The sequence below is a fragment of the Vigna radiata genome, chromosome 4 (genome assembly GCF_000741045.1).
Source record: "Vigna radiata var. radiata cultivar VC1973A chromosome 4, Vradiata_ver6, whole genome shotgun sequence".
Classification (NCBI taxonomy): Eukaryota; Viridiplantae; Streptophyta; class Magnoliopsida; order Fabales; family Fabaceae; genus Vigna; species Vigna radiata.
The window spans coordinates 11,369,772-11,390,481 of record NC_028354.1 but is presented as its reverse complement, the minus strand read 5'-3'; the positions used below and the strand labels follow the sequence as shown (position 1 = coordinate 11,390,481).

The 20,710-nt window shown below is 33.8% G+C and overlaps 1 protein-coding gene across 10 annotated transcripts; it reads left to right on the top strand.

Annotated features, from left to right (window-relative positions):
- The first annotated feature begins 95 nt into the window (after positions 1-95).
- Positions 96-12,987, top strand: LOC106759199 (mediator of RNA polymerase II transcription subunit 33A). 10 transcript variants are annotated; one of them, XR_002667544.1, is made up of 13 exons: positions 97-642; positions 727-1,080; positions 1,824-2,140; positions 2,251-2,342; positions 2,431-2,794; positions 2,914-3,124; positions 3,209-3,323; positions 3,894-4,055; positions 5,066-5,711; positions 6,103-6,309; positions 7,740-7,768; positions 8,862-9,013; positions 11,214-11,338. XR_002667544.1 is itself a non-coding variant. In XM_022779812.1 (12 exons), exons 1-12 carry the CDS (start codon positions 248-250, stop codon positions 7,752-7,754), a joined length of 2,919 nt encoding a protein of 972 aa, XP_022635533.1. In that variant the 5' UTR covers positions 96-247; the 3' UTR covers positions 7,755-7,768. The 10 variants fall into 10 exon arrangements, 9 of the variants coding, with proteins under 9 accessions (XP_022635533.1, XP_022635532.1, XP_014497735.1 ...); XM_022779812.1 differs by lacking the exons at positions 8,862-9,013; positions 11,214-11,338 and adding an exon at positions 6,968-7,008 and having other exon boundaries at positions 96-642; XM_022779810.1 differs by lacking the exons at positions 7,740-7,768; positions 8,862-9,013 and adding an exon at positions 11,685-11,819 and having other exon boundaries at positions 11,214-11,592.
- The last annotated feature ends 7,723 nt before the right edge of the window (positions 12,988-20,710 follow it).

Genomic DNA, 20,710 nt, shown 5'->3' with positions numbered 1-20,710 from the left:
ACTGACTAGTAAAATTTTATTTTCCTTTTACATTAATATTATGAATCATGTCATATAGTGTGAAGTAGGTGTATTTATTAACCCTGTTCAAAAGGGGACCAAAATCACAATACAAAAAAGAATAGACAATACTGTCCCACTGCATTCGATTCCCCAACAGACCCTTTTATTTTTTTTTGCGGCCAGAATGAGAGCAGCAGGAACTAACAACTAATACCTAACACCAACAGTAGACTAATCGAGCAGCATGGAGTCGGCACTGGAGTGGAACGATGAAGTGCGCGAAGGGGTTTTGAAGAGGCTAAAGCTTTGGCAGCAATGCAGCAAGAAACCCGCAGCGGCACTCGTAACGGAACTGGTGGAACACTTGAACACACTAGGCATTGCGCTTCCCAGTCCCGAGCTAGGGGAACTATTAGTCTCACAGATATGCTTCGACAACAACCACCCTTGGATGTGGAAGTTCACTCACCACGCTCTCTCCTCGCGCCTCCTCTTCCCTCTTCAAATACTCTCTCTTCTCGCTTCCAACGCCATACCTCACCGCCACTCTCACCCTCACTCTTTCGCTCTCTTTCTTCCTCTCCTATCGCAATACGCCTTCTCCTTTCAATCTACGCCGTCTCTCTCCTGCAACCGCAAGTAACGAACCCTAATCTCACTCTCGCTCTCGTTACTCAATCTATTGGTTTTACTTAATTGCTTAATCGCGTTTCTGTTGTGCAGGATTGTGAGTTCTGTGGACTCCGCGCTTCGGATTTCAGAAACCTATAAGGTGCGCGATCTGGAGATAGGGCACGTGTTCGTGCTGTTCTTTTACGAGATTGTGATTTCGCTGCTCGACTGTGTGCTGATCGATTGGGGATTTCAAGTGACGTTTAGTGAGAAATCGAGTTTGGTTGCTGCAGGTAAGGGTGAGGATTGTATGGACATTGATCGTAATGTGACGCAGAATTTTGAGAAGAGTGAGTACCGTGAACAGATAAGGAAGCGGAATTCATTCACCGCCTTAGAGGTATTGGAACGACTAACCGAAAGCAGAAAGGCTACTATTCTGCTGCAGTCTGTTCTCTTGAACATGTATTGTCTCCTACTTTGTATATGATTTTTGTCTTGAATGTTTTGTCCGTAATTGCTGCGGTGATTTGTATGAAACACGTTTTTTTGTTGAACCAATTCACATGCTGAAATGATTGAGCTTCAAGCTACTTATAACTTCGAGTTTTGTCATTGGCTGATAAAACAACGTGGCAGTAAAATTTGTTCTCTCTTCGTCATATTGCTAGTCTAAGATATCTCTGGTTTGACGTGTATATTATATGTCATAATATGGTTTGGTTGTGCTATTTTCACTTTAATGGCAATAAATAAATAAAGAAGAGAAATGATTTATGGAAGTCGTTTAATAGTCTTGTGAGTTGTGAATGCTAGAAGTTACTCAAATGAGTGCAAATTTCATCTGCAAGAAAATATGGAAAGAAACACTAGTTTATATGGTAGATTATGCTGAAATGAGACTTCATTCTATATTCCTTGTACCTTTTCCTACTTTTGTCTTGCACCAATTGCTATTAGATCCAAATGCAATCCCATTGACCATGGCAAGACAAGGTAGACTTGGACTATATCTAAAATTTTTCTCATGTACAATCATGCTTTAAAGCCACAGCATTAAGTGGGAGCTTTCCTCTTCCATGGAGAATCAAGATGGCGATAGCAGTCTAGCAGGCAGTTTTATTGTATTAATATGTTTACTTGCTCTGTAGGATTTGTGCTGATTGACTAATATTTTTCCTCATCTTTTTGTTGATTATGTATTATAGGCCTGAAAAATTCAATTGCCTCCAGCAGAGGCTGCAATTTCTTGAATCCCTTGAATTGGCCTCATCAGAGCTAAAATTAGTAAACCAAGTCCTAACAAAAGTGTCTGCAAACATGCGTGGAGTTTCTCATTTTGATTACTCCCTAAGTAAGCATCGGCTGGTTGGGACCCTCATCAATATGGGATCATGTAAGATACCGTTGAAATGCAACTACAGGTTTTGTCAGTCTCCTTGTTGGGTTCCTTTTGACATTTATATGGAGAATGCTATGGATTCTAGACAAATTCCTACAAAATCAGCTATTGATGTGCTTACAGGTAAATTCTCCGAGTGAGTTTTCATTGGATTTATTATTGCTTAATGTTAACAGCTTATTTTCAGAAAGTTATGTGGACTCATTTTCCTAATATTCATCAACTACTTGCAGAAGGAATCAAGACACTTCAAATGCTAAACCAGGCCAGCTGGCAAGAAACTTTTCTAGCACTTTGGCTCTCAGCCCTTCGGCTTGTGCAGCGAGTTGAGACTGGTCCATAGTAATGTTTGTTTTCATTGAAATATTAACCAAATATTTAACTTATCACCCTACCCTCACGGTTGATTGCAGGAACGTGATCCTCCTGAAGGTCCTATTCCTCATCTTGTAGCTCGTCTATGTGTACTTTTATGCATTGTCCCCTTGGCAATTGCAAATGTTCTAAGGGATGCCTCTGAACATAATTTGTCTTCTGTTCAAGTGTCAATGGAATCAGAATATACGCATGAAATGAAAAGTGATGATTCTGTGAAACGTGAACTGATGTCATCTGTTCAGGTCCTTGGGCACTTTTCTGGCCTCCTATGCCCTCCTACATTAGTTATTGATGCAGCCAATCAGGCAGCTAGAAAAGCTGCAAGCTTCATTTATAATTCCATGAATGGAAAGGGCGAATCTGGCACTGGAATTCATGCTAATGCCAATACAAAAGCAGGTTAAATTTTTGGAACTAGATCTTTTACTTACATGATTCCATCTTGCAATATATGTATTCAATATTCTTCATGTGTATTTTTCTGCTTATATCTATGATACTTCTGAATTATCTTTCAGGTGGGAACTTGAGGCATCTCATAGTGGAGGCTTGCATAGCTAGGAATTTAATGGATACGTCAGTATACTTCTGGCCTGGTTATGTCTCTACATCTGTTTTGTCTTTGTCAGATTCATCTCCTCCAGAAAAATCTCCGTGGTCAATGTTTATGGAAGGAACACCATTAAACAATACTCTTATAAACTCTCTAACGATGACCCCTGCCTCAAGGTTTATTTCTTTTGTCAAATTTGATCTAATTTTGGTGTTATCTTAACTGCTAATGATTGAACTTCATAATTTTCTCTGTCCTAGCCTGGCGGAGATAGAGAAGTTATACTATATTGCATTAAATGGATCAGATGTGGAAAGGCCAGCAGCTGCAAAGATTCTATGTGGTGCATCCCTTGGTCACGGATGGTATATTCAGGTGAAAAATCCTATTCCTACTAGAGATATTGTAAACTGCTAGTCCTCATGAAACAAAGTTGCTGAGAAGTGCTTCCAGCTATTCCTCGGTTGTATGTTTCTTAAATTATGTAGTCTCGCTCCCTCTTTACCCGTAAAGTTTATCAATCTTGTTATGGATAATGGTAAAATTGAATACTTAGGTTTGCAGATTTATTTTAATATGATTATTAGAATTGAGAATGAATTGTGTATACCTCTACCGTGAAGATTAGCTCAAGGTAGGAGGACTAGCCTGGTAATTTTAAAGGGTATTTTAGCTATATACTTGGTCAATGTCGGAAATAATAATCTTGTCTTAGTCTCAGCTAGGAGCTTTTATGCATACTAGAATGATGGAATAGTTTGGAATCTGCTGGATCTATTGGCGTGGAATTGAGGCAAACAATTATTGTTTTAACACTGCCCTTTTCAGATATTAGTTTTTTCCTTTGGTTGTACTGGCCTATGGTTAATGTATGGTATTGCATTCTTGAATGTTGTATCCCTCATTATTTATTGTTTCTGATATCAAGCATTGTCTCCTTGGCAGGAACATGTGATCCACCATGTGATTAAGCTTCTTGCTTCTCCGTTACCTCCAAGTCATGCTGGATCTCGAAGCCTTTTGGTTGATAATATGCCCATGCTATGTGCTGTTCTCCGTGGTGCTTCCTCTGTTGATACTGTTCATATACTTTCTTTGCATGGTGTAGTAAGTCATTCAGCTCTATAATTTATTTAATGGCTGTAAGAATATGATAACTCTTTTAGATTCGTTCTAAAAGAAAAATAAATTATAAGGATAGAAATGTATTGAGTTTACATGGCAGTTGACAGATTTTATCAGTCCTTGCTTTGTGCTTGGAATGGGCCTCCAATTCAACCTTGGAATCAGAATTGGACTATCAACTTCTAAATTTCATGTTTCATATTCCTTTTAGAAATGGAAAATTCTATTATTTATAAAAATTCCAATTTCCATTGTTGGAAAACAGTTTACTAAATCCTGTCCAATTCTTTATTTGGGTAGTAAAATGTGCAATTCACAGCTGCAGTTGAACTGATGAGGGCCTATGTCCCCCTTCACCTCCAATTCTTTGTATGATAATGAAGTGAACAATAGTTTTGTGCTCTTCCAACAGCTGAAATTAGGTAGAAAAGATAATTACCGAGAGATCCGACAGCATTGAAAGCATGTAGGATGAATGCTGTGTGTTATTGGTGTCGTGCACCTCAATTTATGTGGCAATTAATCAGTTCAAAGTTAGGATGGCATTGAAAGGAGAACACCTCAATTTATGTCGTTCACTTTAAAATTGCATCTTTTCAATACTCCTTGTGTTAGGATGGCCCCGTGTTTTTGTTAGAATAGGTTCAAAGTAGACTAAGTAAGCTATAGTCAAAAGTTGTTACCTAAAAGACATTGTATCACGCAGATCTGTTGTATATAAATGTGACCACCTAAAGGAGACCTTTATAAGCTTTCAAAATATATTTTCTCTATTTATTTATTTTCTCAAGTGCTTTAATAAATTCATTCTTTTTCTGTTAAAAAAAGTAGCAGAAAAGTTTATGCAAGTGCATTTAAACGAGTTAAAGTACCCTTAGATAGTTAGTCTATTTCAAGCACATTTTCTTAGCAATTAGCATGCAACCTTTTTATAATTTCTTTACCATTAATACTCTGATGTCAAGTATTTTTACCATATATTCTTTGTGCAGGTGCCGACAGTTGCCGCTGCATTATTGCCTCTCTGTGAGGCGTTTGGCTCAATCAAACCGACTTCAAATAGCACTGGAGATGAGTCTTCAACAACATACATGGCCTTTTCGTTAGCTTTTCTTTTCCTTATTCGATTATGGAAATTCTGTAGACCCCCTCTTGATCTGTGCATCACTGAATTAGGAGTTGCAGTTGGAGGTTTAGAGTATATCTTATCATTACACAATCATCGTGTTATGTATTCCCAAGATAAGCGGAAAAGCAATCCAAATCTACCTGAGTCTGCATCTGTTAAACCTGTGTACATTGATTCGTTTCCAAAATTGCGGGCCTTGTATTGTCAATACAAATCATGTGTTGCTTCAGCCCTTTCTGGTATTTCTACTGGAAATTCCATTCATCAAACTGCTAATATGATTTTAAGCATGATTTATCAGAAAATAACCAAGGTTGGAATTTCATCAAGCAATTCTTCGTCACCTACTAGTAGTAATGCATGTAGCTCTCTCATAAATTCTGGTGAAGATGCTTTTCAAAGACCTATGCTTCCTGGATGGGAAGTGCTGGAAGCTCTTCCTTTTGTCCTTGAATCAATTTTGACTGCTTGCGCTCATGGGAGGATTTCATCACGAGAATTGACAACAGGTTGGCTAGATGCTACATTTATTTCTCTGTCAATCAAGTTTATTTTATCCATCAATTTGGTTTTGGTCCCACCTTTCTTGTGTCTTTTTCTAATAGATGATTAATTTAATCATGAAATTTTTGCTTAATGACAAAGAATTGTTTACTAATTCCTGTTTATTTTCATCAAGCAATCATTGTTTTGATTTTAATATTGCAATACTTAAGAGGAAGATATCACATCAAACTAGGGTAATTGGGCTGTACTGATTCTTAGTCAACTATATATGAAAACAAATATTTAATTAGAAAATTTTGGTCGTTGGAGTCTTAAGAAAAAATTTATTGGATAGAAGAACATGTATTTCTTGTGTTACCTTCATGTAATCGCACTTGTGTCCTTCACTTGCAGGTCTGAGAGACCTTGTTGATTTTCTTCCGGCATCGCTCGCTGCCATTATTGATTACTTTTCTTCAGAAGTTACTCGTGGTGTATGGAAACTAGTTCCCATGAATGGAACAGACTGGCCAAGTCCAGCAGCACTTCTTCCATCAATTGAATTGGAAATAAATGCTATATTAACTCATGTTGGCGTTGAGGTTCCTAACTGTTCTTCTGGTATTTCTTTGGTCCATTAATCTTATGCACATGTTTGATTTATGTAGTTTGATTTATGTGGATTTCTATTAAGTCCTACGAAAGATAAAGTATGATACATTATAGGTGGAAGTCACTCAAGTTACGTGGACTGCTCCAGCATTTTATATATTAAGTAGTTGCTGTGAGTCATTGACCAGAATAATTTGTGTTTTTGATCTTCACAACTTAAAGAGCGGCTTGATATTATTCACAGAAGATTACGAAAAATATGAATCCACTGTCTTTCTTATCAACAACAAATTGAATTCTCTATCTATTAATAAGCTATTCCTATTTATACGAGTGATATATTTTACATTGGTTATTCACCCAATGTAAATCTAGATAATGTTGAAATGATATTGCACCATTTTCCACGATAGCAAGAAACATCCGTCCCCTATGTTAAGGACTGTACACATCCATGTTGGCCTGTTTCATTTGTCACCACCCAATCCAACATGATACAAGTTATCATCACTTCCCTGAGTTATTTTCTAGGACAACCTTGCAATACCAGCACCCAATATGACAAATATCAACTATCCCCCAATGCCACCACCCTCTGAGAAACGAACAAACCACCCCCTGTGAAACAAGCAAAGTGGTGGCCTTGACCAATGTTGTTAAATCGCAGGTATGGAGGATGCTACGAGCAAACTCAAATGGAGGATTAAGGTAGACGTGGATCTTTGCGAGATCACAAGGTTGTTCATTAGGTCATGGATTGTGTGCTTGGTCAATCCTTCTCATCTTGTGCAGCTACGGTTTAACAGCCCATTTGTTGACTGGAAAACAAGACTTGAAAAGTTGTCTTCTTTGTTTTATATCTGGTTCATAGATATGACCTTTCCTATTCTCTTCTCTTCTCATACATTGTATCTAAAATCTCCCAAGTTATTATAAATGAGATCCTAAGAGGGAAATTCATTCTTTATTCTTTTGTATTTTTCTCAAGTTGGTATCAGAGAGAAGAGGTTGATCTCGCTCTTCCTGTTTCTGTTTGTTGCTGGAGTTTTATTTGCCAATGCTTGGGTCTAATGAACCTCAAGGAGCACGACCCAATCTTGATGGCCTAGAGGAAGGCGTGGTGGTTGAGGGTGTCCTCAATGTATATTGTAAGAGAATAGGCCACACCTAAAAGAACTGTTACTCTTTACATGACTTTCTTGACAAGGCGGCCAATATTCCCAACTCTAAGTTGTTGAGCTAAAGTTCTCAAATGAATAATATCAAGAATATTTGAGGTTGAAATTCAATAGCTTAGCATACTCATCTACAACTCACAATATATGGAAAGTCAAAAACTATGGATAATTGACTTGGGTGCCTCGGATAATTTTTTTAGAAATATCTTGTTGTTCACTTCTCTCTTTTCCTAAATCACCTCTTATTACCTATCAACACAGGAACCAAATGACTAGTCCAGGGCCATAAGGTGAGTTCTCTTCAAGAAGTCTTTCTCAATCATATCTTGTTATCGCAACTCCTGATCATGATGGTTTGAGTTGGCCTATTGTCATTCGCCAAGATACTCACTCTACTTATAATTCTTATCCTATCTACAATTTTCTTAGTTACACAACATGCTGTTTCCTTTCCTATTTTTCCTTTATTTCTTCTGTCTCTTACTATTCCTAAAAATGCAACAGAAGCACTTGATTTTCTTGGATGGTAACAAGCCATGATCACTAAAATGCAGACTTTTGAAAGTAACAAAACATAGGAGTTAGTTCCTCTTCTTTTTGGGAAGAAGACTGTTGGCTGTCATTGGGTATTTGTCATTAAGGTTGAACCTAATGGTTAAGTTGATTGCTTCAAAGCCCAATTGGTAGCTTAAGAATATGCTCAAATATATGGGTTTGACTACAATGATACTTTTTCTTCAATGGTCAAAATGACTATTGTCAGACTTTTCCTTGCCATGACAGTCATTTGTCATTGGCCCCTCCAATATATATTAAAAATGTTTTTCTGCTTAGTGACCTAGAAGAGGAAGTCTACATGGAACAACCTCTTGGGTTTCTTGCTCAAGGAGAGTCTAGTTTGGTTTGTAAATTATGTTGCTTTCTCTATGGTCTTAATTAATCTCCACGAACATGTTTTGTAAATTCTAATCCTTTGTGATGGAACAGTGAGGCAAATCATTTTTTCTATTGTCACACCTCTCTTGGAAAATGTGTGTACTTAATAATTTATGTTGATGATATAGCCTTTAAGGGAATGATGTTGCTAGAATATCTCACTTATAGGAACACCTATGCAATCATTTTTACCAATGATCTTGGAAGTCTCATAATTTTTTGGAATAAAAGTAACCCAATCAAAGGAAGAAATTTTAGTTTCTCAAAAGAAATATGCTCTTGGTATCCTAAAAGAGATAATTGATTGTAAACCAATGGATTGTCCTCTGGATCCAGATAAAAAATTAATGGCAAAACAGGTAGAAGATTCTCTAATGCAAAAAGACACAGAAGACTGGTTGGAAAAATTATTTATCTTACCATTACTAGACCATATGTCTTTTGCAGTTTCTGTTGGGTCACTTCATGCAGAATCCTTGTAGTGATCATTGAAATGTTGTCATCCTTATTCTAAGGCATCTCAAAAGGCTCCAAGACAAGGACTACTTTAGAGATGATAAAGGGAATACCCAAATCTCTAGAGATTGTGATGTAATTAGGTTAGTTCTCATATGGACAGACACTCTACTATAGGATATACTGTTTTCTTTGGAGGAAATATTATCTGTTGGGGAAGTAAGAGACAAAACGTTGTTACTGTCGAAACTAAGTATAGGGCAATGACATCTCTTACTTGTGAGTATATGTAGGTTAAACAGTTCTTCAAAGAATTAGATTTTTGTGAGATTTGAGAAATGAAAATGTATTGTGATAACCAAATTGTTGTTTATTTTGCTTTGAATCCCATGTTCCATTAGAGAACTAAACACATAATAAATAACCATCATTTTATTCAAGTGAAGTTGTTTTCCATATAAATATGCGCTGAGTTTGTTGAATTAAATGGTCAACTTGTAGATATTTTAACAAAATCCTTGAGAAGACCTCAAATTGAATTTAATTTTTCCAAGTTTGGCCATACAATTTGTATGCTCTAACTTGTGGGGGAGTAGTAGATTAAGTTGTGTTAAATAGGATTTATTGAAAAGTTGTTCCGTGCTTTGTATTATACCTAGTTCCTAGATATGATCTTTCCTATTATCCTCTCTTCTCTCTAATGCATCGTATCTAAAATCTCCGAAGTTATTGTATATGATATCCTAATAGAAGGAAATTCACTATCTCAAATTCATTTTCTATTCTTTAGTATTTTTGAACGTATGTAAAAAATGTTTTTTACATTGGTTACAAACCTAACTGATGTAAAATATTCTATTTAGTTACACAAGAGTGTCTTGAACTTTTATATATATAGGTTATTTTACAACCAATATAAATAATGCATTGTAGATTGTATATTTTGTTTCAGTAAGATTTATACACTGCGTTTGGTGCATTAAGTGTAAATAATCCAAGAAAATGGTCCTTAATAATCAGTGTAATTATGGGGAGTTTTACTAAAATTCATCTTAATACCATTGGGACAAAAGCATAAAATATTTATTATGCCGTCAAGAATATGATATTGATTAGGAGATTATGATATAAAATAAATATATTAATAGCCATGGCCCATGGCTTGGCTCCTTGTAGCAGGATGAGATTTGGTGAAATCTTTAAAAGCAAAGAAAAACTTGAATGAAGAGACTGTTATGGCCCCACTTCCTTGCCTCGGAATAGGCTTACCCAGCTCACTGTTTCATTTCTTTCCTCCCCCATTTTGTCAGGTCTTCCCTGTATCATCTCCACTAATTTTCTCTTCTATTCTCAAACTCGTCGATCTACCCTGCACTGTAAACAACACTTCAATTTTCAGCACCCCTCCAGTTCCATAATCATTGTATAATCTCATTGAAATTAATTTCCTACTCTCCCTTTTCTTCTTTCATATTCATGTCACTCATTTATTTTCTGTTTATTTGATTGCTCTTATTTCTCCTAGAATAGAGAATGTTGTTGAGGTCTATCAGACATACTTTTGGTTGAAAAGCTGACATCAACTCGAGATAAAATCAAATTATAGTATATAGGTAGTAATGCAAACCTTATCTTACCAAACTGATTTTTTGAAATTGAATTAGACATAAACAAACTTACTAATATAGTTTTAGGAACTATTCTATCTAGGTTTGTTAGGTTTATTATACCACTTACTATCAAACTGTAGTTAAACCACTCAAAAATATCTAGTCTCATGTATGAGATAATTAGTCCTAAGTGTCAGTTAATGTGTTGGAAATTCCATATTAACTAAAGAAAAAGTCAAATTGTAGTATATAAGTAAGTGCAAGATTTTGTGAGTTTGAGTTAGATTTAAAGCTTATTTCCTAATACTTTTTAAGAATTATATAGTATTTGAGAGTTCAAATCAATGCTGAAATTTGCTATTTTTAATTAGTGAAAATAATCTAGGTTTTTTTCTAAATGCCTAACTATAGATGTTTTCGTAAAGACCGAGTACATCTTTAAGTGTTGTCGTGACTTGTTTATTACATGAAGGATTTAGGATAATTCTCTTGAGAAACACTTGACATGGTGCAAACTGCTGAGTGAGAGCACATTTCATCCATATATATATGTGCTAGAGACGGTTGTGTGATTTAGGGGATGAATTTATCCTTAACACTACTGACATAAATCTGCAAACTTAATTGTTTTCTAATATTTTCTTTTAATTAATAGGGATTCATAAGCCTAAACAATATGATGGTAGTCATTTTATTTGTATTGCTTATGAGTTCCGTCTTTGTTTTGTGGTAGGAGGTTCACCGGTAATGCTGCCTCTACCAATGGCAGCTTTGGTCAGCTTATCCATTACTTTTAAACTTGACAAGAGCCTGGAGTACATGCATGCTATTACTGGAGCAGCTTTGGAAAATTGTGCATCTGGTTGCCCTTGGCCTAGCATGCCTATAATTGGCTCTCTGTGGGCTCAAAAAGTACGCCGCTGGCACAACTTTATTGTTGTATCAGGTTCCCGATCTGTGTTTAGACAGAACAACGAGTCCGTTGCTCAGCTGTTGAGAAGTTGTTTCACCTCATTCCTTGGAACATTGTCTGTTTCAACCTCAAAGCTGACTTCTGAATGTGGTGTGAATGGCCTGTTGGGTAGCACTATTACTGCCCCTGGTGCTTATCCGTATGTTGCTCCTGGATTCCTTTTTCTTCGATCTTGTAGAAATATACACAATGTACAGTATGTAAACGATATAATTGTAGGTCTTGTTACAGAGTACTCTAATGAATTAGCTGGCAGACGGTCTGATGCTGGCTCTCGTCACATAAAATCCAATGAATCATCCCTATCCCTGGCCGCTCAAAGTGCAAAAGAGGTGGCAACACTTGGTGCAAGTCTTCTATGTGCGGCAGGTGGTATGCTGCTGGTCCAGGAATTGTACAAGGAAACGATTCCTACCTGGCTGCTGTCATCAAGGGATATGAAGAAAAACAACGATAGTGTTGCGTCGTATATACTTGAGGGTTATGCTATGGCATATCTGTTGATATTATCCGGGTCAATTATATGGGGTGTTGGGACCAAACTACCACCTGGGACTTTCTCTAGAAGGAGTCGTACTATTGAGGTCCATTTGGACTTCTTAGCCGAAGTCATGGAAAAGAAAATTTCACTCAGTTGCAATCCTATTACATGGAAAACTTACGTCTGCTGTTTCGTAGGATTTATGGTTAGTCTTGCACCTGTATGGATTCAAGAAGTAAGAGTGGATACTTTGAAGAAATTGGCGCTTGGATTAAGTAGATGGAATGAACATGAAATTGCACTCTCTCTACTACATAGAGGGGGCTTGGCAGCTATGGGAGCTCTTGCTGAACTTGTCACTGTCGTTGAGTCTGAACGTATGTTGCCCCCCTCATAATCGAATTTGTAGTAAGACGTGTAAGTATATAATATCCAAATTGCAAGTCTGCTCTTATATTCTCTAAGTGAGATACGACTTGCTACTTTATCCCAATACCGTTAGTGTGGACTGTGGAGTCCCAATCCTAGTGCTCCATAACTCTACTATCTCATGATATTCTTTTTAGAAAAAAAAAAATTATTGCTGAAAAATTTATATTTCTGTTTTCCTCTGATTTTTATATTTAGATGTTATGTCTTTCATCAGTATAATAATATTCTTGTTGAAAGTTAAATATTCACATCATAATACAATGATTAGCTACTTTTCTTTTATTTTCTGGAAAACAATTTTTCAGAAAATTAAATATTATCATTATTAAATATTATTTAATTTACTGAGGAAGATATAAAACTATAATAAGAAGTTTTTGCATTAAATAAGAATAACTTAAAGAGAAAGTTGTGAAAGTTTATTTAAATTGACAAGATCTTCATGTCTATTAAGTTGATGTAACATGTCTATTAAGCAAACTATTTATTTTGATTTGTAGGATTTACTAAATGTAGATGCATTTTACAGTATGGGAGCTGGATACGGGAGAAAGAAAATCTCCCTCAAAAAATAAGGGTTTTTGTTGAGTTTCTTCAAACTTTTTAACTAGCCTGATTAAAATTGTTTGAATTGAGTTAAAGTTGATCTTTTTGTCATTTTCCTACTAAATTTAAATTGAACTGTCTCGATCAATGACATATATATATATATATATATATATATATATATATATATATATATATATATATATATATATATATATATATATGTATGTATACATTTAAATAAATTAAATCAAAAACTTAAATAAAAAGGAAAGAAATTGGTGCAAAGTGAAAAGAGGTAAGATATGCTTAGGCAAGAAGGAAAAAAGTATTTATTTAATATATGTTTTTTCTCAATCCTTCTTTTTTATAGAACATATACAAATAATAAATTAAAACTATAATATTATACTAATAAATAGGTTGAGTTAGATTCAACATTCAAAACCCAAATTTTAACACTCGACCTAATTAATAATGTGTTTTATTACACTTATTTAATTTTGATCTAGATACTCGAAGCACTTCACCAAAAACCTATAAACCGAGTTGTATCAATTTGCCCTCATAATACTCATAATAACAACAATTTAATAATAATAAAAAAAAACATGAAGTTATACTACACTTTTTATATTTAGATTTTTGTTAAAATCTGTTTAGTTAAAAAGTTATACTTTATACCATAAAAACCTTTAAAATTTTAGTTGGTGGGTCTATTTAAGTAAATATTAATAGTATATTTTATAATGTTATTTTTTATAATATTATTATTATATTACTTTTATGATATAATTTATTATATATTTTATAATATGGTGAAATTATATATTTATTTATTTATCTTAATTATGAAGTATCCTTGACCAACATAAAAGATCACGATTTTAAGATTACTGGAATAAATTTATATTTTATTTAAAGGTGTCATTACAAAATATACTTTTAAATAAATAGTTTATTATGTTATGTTATATATGCATAATCAAATTTAATATATATATATATATATATTTATAATGAATACATTACATTATAATATAAGAATTGTAATTATTGGTTGAAATATTTAAATGAGTAGTATATAACAAATGTAATAGTCTTTTGAAAATATTATAACAAGATATAGGCTAACTACTTTTATGCATGTGATCTAAAACTTAAAAATAAAATAACAGATAATTAAACTCAAACCTTTTTTTAATGAAAAGTGAAAAGCAAAAGCTGACCAAATCGAAACTTAGTTGTAGCATATAGTTGTAACAAACTATGTTTGTTAGCCTAACAACCAACGCAACTTGGCAAATAAATTGTAGTAATGATTTTAAGGCTGCTTTCAGTTATATCACTTATATCAACCATTTTTTATAACTTTTAATCAAATCTAATAATTACTTTTTTAATTTAATCTTTTAAGTGGGAGTTAGCATCATAGCTTTTAAGGAGGCAACCATTTTTACTATTTTTAAGATAAAAATTTTGTCTCATCTGCATCGTTACGTATAATGATGTTTGTATATATACTTACTTGAAATTTCAATATTACTTAATTATTTATATAAAAAAATTAATATTATTAAATATTTAATACCAAAAGAACGTAATTCTTATTTTTTTCAATATTATATATTTTAAAAAATTATAATTATATATTTCAAATCAGACTATCAAATAAAATTTTATAAAAATAAAAATATTTATTAAATTACAAATGTTTGAGATAAAATTAATGAAATTTAAAACTATTTTTAAACAACTACAAAAAGAAAACATATATTTATTTTCATTTTTTAATCTTTTTTATACATCAATAAAAATTATAATACACTATTTGTGACATCCCAAATATTATACTAAACATATAACATAATAGAATTCAACAAGTATAGTATGAGAGAGCAGTTAGGAGTTATCAGATGATAGTATCAAGCATACAGTCATCCAAAATGTAAGTGGAAAAGGAAGACTTTACAAGTTTAAGAATATTTCAAATTACAGGATGAATCGAAAAAGTACTATGAGCTAGGGGCAGCATCAGCCTCATCCAACGCCTGCTCTAAGGAAGCCTCATCCCCCTCTGTTCGCATCCAAGTGGATGATCATTACAAAGAGAAGTTATCATACAACAGTTAAAATAGAAGTTCATATGCATACAAATAACTAAGTAAAATATCCTATTATGTTATGACACAACTAGACTCGTCCGGACTTAGAATGAATATCGATTTGGAGCGGGTTGTGCACTTATGGTGGCCTCTACTCCTTTGCAAAGCTATTGCCAACGGGTTTCACCCTACCACACACAAGTGTTAGTCCGTTACCGCGCAATAGGCCTCCAAGAAGCGCCTACACTAGGACCTCCTACTACTCTCACCACACGCGACACTCCTCTCTAAGTGAGAATGAAAGACCGTTAGAGTGTTAGGATAACCCCCCATGAATAAGCCTCTTATATTCATTCTAAACACTATAAGGATCTCACCTAGAGATCTTACTTTCATGTTCAATCTCATTCTTTGAATCATATCCTATTTCACTTTTTAACCATAATCATACCATATTCTATTTATATGATCACATACAAAGTCATGCCCAATCATATATGCATCAAACATCGTTAACCAACCAAGAAGGAAAAGAAAAGAGAAGAAAAAGAGTAGACTAGATCGAAGCAAGTCGCTCAACGCACAGGGTCGCAAAGCGACTCATCAAATAGAGGGGAACCCTCTGCAGCAATTCGCATAGCGCATAGATTCGCTATGCGAATTGCCCCAAACAGAGAACACTTGATTGGGGTAGCTCGTTGTGCGAATGGATTCGCACAGCGAGTCTGCATAATTTGCAACACCCAGAATCTGCATAATTATGCAACTCTAACACTCCTTACTAATTCTAACCATTTTAGTGGATTTTTAACACTCCTAAATCGAATTATATGCTAAATTAAACTTATCTAATGGATCCTAACACTTTCTAGTCTCATTATCTAGTGATCATGCGTTGAATTAGATTCTAGATCTTCAATTTTCTCAACCTATAGACTCAATTCTAGATTTACCAATTTACAACTGTTTTTGACCATTTTGACACTTCTATTAAGTCATGATTGAGTTACCTAAGTTATCCAAACTGACCCGAACAACCTAAAATGTCAAATTCTCTATTTAGCCATTTCAGTTCCTCTAACAGGACTCTCCAAAATTTCTTATTTCCTGATCTAATAACCCACTTTAAACGAATACACCTCATTCAACCACTCAATATCAGCATCCAACCTTAATCACACCAAGTCATACGCATAATTCCATATTTTCATCATTTGATAGACATTGAGCAAATAGAATTCACATGCAAATTACCAAATCCAGTACAAACAACGCTCATACCAATCAGAACATACATGCATCCTTTTACTATTTCAAATAACAATTTATCTCATACGCACCCTAATTCACAGAACAGAAAATCAAGACCTAGCTTCCCTTACCTCAAATCAACAACACAGTATAAATAGAACCTAGCTCGCTCCCTTGAAATTCAAAGATAACACTAGAACCACCTATAGATCATTAATTTGGAATGGAAAACAAGTTTTATAGTCTAAGTGAGGCTAAAATTTGAAGAAAAAAAAAGTAGGTTACATGCAACAAGATCTATTGCATGATTACAACCCTATAATTGAATGGGATAGGAAAAATGACGTACCGGAGAAAAACTGAAAATTGATCGGTGATAATCGAAGCTCTCAACCCCTGGAACACTTAGGAATTTTCTGATCAACAATTGAATGGTTCAAATGTGAGTTATGGTGAAGTGAAGGTTGAGGAGAGTAGAGTGATGCTTGTGGAGTAACACAGTCCTGTTCTCAAAAATTAAGGATGACTTGAAATCAACGTGTTTAAGTTCTTATTTATTTTATTATTATTTGTCCAAACTCATTTTCTGTGACACATGTGCATTATTCCAAATTGACTCCTTTTATCTGAATTTAAGGGTCCTTACACTATTTAAATGAAATCACATAAGAAAGATTTAACTAATAATAATTAAAATTATAGCTATGGTTAGAGTCTATCCTAGCGATATTTGTTGGGCAGATTGTTTGTTCCACCCGTTATTGGGCCGTTATCGGACCACCCATTAATATCTAATTTCACACTCGAGATGTATATACCTCGGCGTGAGGGGGGTGTGTTGGAAGTCCCGCATCGACTAGAGATAAGACCAATTTATAATATATAAGTGGGGTGCAAACCTCATCTTACAAGCCGGTTTTGTGGGGTTGAGTTAGGCCTAGAACCCACTTCTAAGAGCATTGATGGTTTATCTTTTGAACTCCAATAAATATATATATATATATATATATATATATATATATATATATATGTTAGATAATGATAAATAAATTTATTACAACGAATTGAATTATTATATTATTGTAAATGATTTTTTTTATACATTTATAGTGATAGATTATACTTATGATAATGAGTTATAAAATTAAAAAAATATATATTATAAAAATATCAAAAATAATATTATAGTGATAAAAATTGTAACATCTCAATAAATATAGATTGAAAACTATAATTTATTTTTAGGAGTTAACAAAAACAATAATAAAGAACAATGGAGAATAAGTAAATAAAGAGGAAGGGAATATGAAATATCATATAGAAAGTAAAATTGTACAAGAACAAAAAGTATGATAGAGTTTACACATTTAGACCGAACGGTCAAAGGTTCAACATAAGACCGAACGGTTCAATACATAAGCTATACCGAATGGTTCTACAAAATACCAAGAAAACCGAACGATTATCCAAACATGAAAATAGATGAAACCTAGTCTATGGATCGGACGGTCCTACACTATCATCAGGTTGCTCGATCTGCAGGGCTTCCTCCAATGAGTCTTCAACCCCTTCTGCTCACATCCATTGGATGATTATTGCAGTGAAGAGAACGACCGAACGACAATTTCCGAACGGTAAAACAGACATGACAGGAAAAATAAGGGTAAGCTTATGTAATTTAATTAATCCAAACTCACATACATTTAAACATCACAATGGTATGATCAAAATCAATATTTCAATCATACACTCATCATACAAGTATTACAAGCAAAGACCGAACATATAAATCATAATAGCCGAGCATCTTGACATTGTCTGGACTGTATGAACCGTGTAGTTCGACGTTTTTAGCACCCGATGTGGTGTAGTAACTGACATTCACTCATCAGCTGCCACCCGGGGTTAGTCCTAAAACGACCATCTAGTCTATAATCGCGGACCTCCTGTCATTCCCACACATGAATTACCCTACTCTACACGAGAAGGCGTAATCACGGAATATCAGGAATAAAACGACAGCAGAGTCTGACCACGTTCATACTTTACCATTCAAAATCAAACATGAGAGATTCCCCCTTGGAATTCTCTTAAAACGATAATAATATCTTTCTCATTCCATATAATCCAAATCCAACCGAATAACACATCATCACATTCAGAAACAATTCTTATAAGATATAGATAATTTAAGAAAATGACCGAACGGTCAAACAACTGGGTAATTTTTAGGAAGACCAAATATTATTTAAGATCGAACGTATAAAGACTTGATTCGAGAATGAGGTCCAAAATTTATTAAAAATACCTTAGACTGAGTATGGGTGCTTAGACCGAGCACTTAGAACTTAAATCGAGTACTTTACAACTTTGGCCGAATGATTTGAAACACAAGAAGTTCTCTTCAAGAAACCGAGTGCCAGTACAAGACTGAACACTCTTTGGGAAAGTAAGTGTCAGTGTAAGACCAAGCACTCTTCCAAAGAAATAGTATTAATATAAAACCGAGTACTTCACAGACTAAGTGCTAGTCTAAGACCGAACACGTAAATGGCCAAAATGCTAGTTTATGACCGAGCACTTCAAAACCGAGTGTCAGTACAAAGCGACCACTCAACAATAAACATTATTAATATAAGGCCGAGCTTTTAAATAACAGAAATGCTACTCTATGACCGAGCACTTTAAAACCGAGTGTCAGTACAAACCGACCACACAACAATAAATATTATTAACATAAGACCGAACGCTCAGTTTATGACCGAACATTTTAAACAAATGATATATATATATATATATATATATATATATATATATATATATATATATATATATATATAGTAAAAATCACAATTGAAACTTTCTTAACTTGTTTGGAATGGCTAGACTAAACTAAGTAACAAGACAATCAATATAATCTTTTATAAGACCGATCGGTCATCAACTGATTCCCTACAGAGGGAATTCAGCCAAGACCGAACGTATTGGAGAAAATCGAACGGTCCTAATGACTCTCGGTTATAGTTACAGAATTTTACCAAGTTCAGCAGAGTTACTACCAATTCTAATACTACCAAGTTTTCATACCAGATATCACACAAAATAGCATACAGTACTTCAACAATCAACCATAATCATCAATCATATATTATACAATCATCCAACAATGCATAAGAGATATTCATAATTAAATTCTATAAGCTTCCCTTACCTCTAAATCTCGCTATCTTATAAGTCTTTTACTGCAACTAGTTCTATGGCTTCCAAACCAAAGGTCTGATCGGTGAAAAGCATTCCCCATAGAATCAAACACACAAAAACGGGTTCAGAGAGCGAATTAACAAACACATGCAAACTGAAACGGTTCTTGAATGTAAGGAAGATGAAGAACTTCAAATGACAAAGAAGATTTCATCTTACCAGTTCAAATGGAAAACTGATCGGTGCAATTGAAAGAGCTTGTCACCGGGAAGACTTAATCTGAAACTGATTGATGATCAGAGAAGAAAAATGGCGAGAAATTTTAAAGAGAAGGTGGAGAGTTTTAGAGAGAAGGAGGAGAAAATGATGGATTCTGGAAACTTGAGGAAGAAGAAGAAGAAAGGTTGCATGCATAAAGTGGCACTAGTTTTCAAAATCCCACTTTAAATACAGCCCCCAAAAACCGAACGGTCCACTCCCTCCTGCCACCTGTCTTCCACTTTCTGAAAATTCCTACTCTCTTTGCTGCCACACGGATTCTAATAAACGAAAAATTTAATGGACGTGACAACTTGTCTCCCACTAAAATGGGGGAATTAAATGGGACGTGACAAAAATAAACAACAAATAAAATTATTTAAAGGAATAAAAATAAATAAATGTGTGTTATAAATAATTTGATATATCATTAAATGAAATAAAAAAAAACATATAATTAAAGATATAATAAGATAAAATATTTTATTTATTTAAGAAAACTTTTCAGATATGAAACTAATGAAACTTAATAGAGATAATAAAAATTGTTTTAGTAAAACAAAATAAATTCTTCAAATGAAACAAAAATTAAGAATAAGAAAATAAAAAGGATAATCTCTTTATATTAGTTAGCAAACAAAGGGTTTATGCTAGTGAATACTTTAAGTGAGAGTTAAATATTGTTATATGAAAAATAAAAATAAAAAGGAGAAGAAATATTCAAATATAAAATATAAAAAATATTTAATTTATAAAAAATATTTAATTTACATATATAATTTCAGAGAGAAAAATTCCAGAGAGAAAATATATAGAATCTGTGAATTCATGGTAAACTAAATAATTTGAAAAGAGAAAAAGAGCCTGTAACTAAAAAAATTATTAAACTAAAGACTCAAAATAATTAATATATATATATATATATATATATATATATATATATATATATAAAATTTAATAAAATATAAAGTATAATATAAATT

Coding starts and splice junctions, on each gene's coding strand:
- LOC106759199 (XM_014642248.2), top strand. CDS start 248: ATGGAGTCGGCACTGGAGTGGAACGATGAAGTGCGCGAAGGGGTTTTG. Junction 643..726: donor TCTCTCTCCTGCAACCGCAA/GTAACGAACCCT, acceptor TCTGTTGTGCAG/GATTGTGAGTTCTGTGGACT. Junction 3,324..3,893: donor GTCACGGATGGTATATTCAG/GTGAAAAATCCT, acceptor TCTCCTTGGCAG/GAACATGTGATCCACCATGT.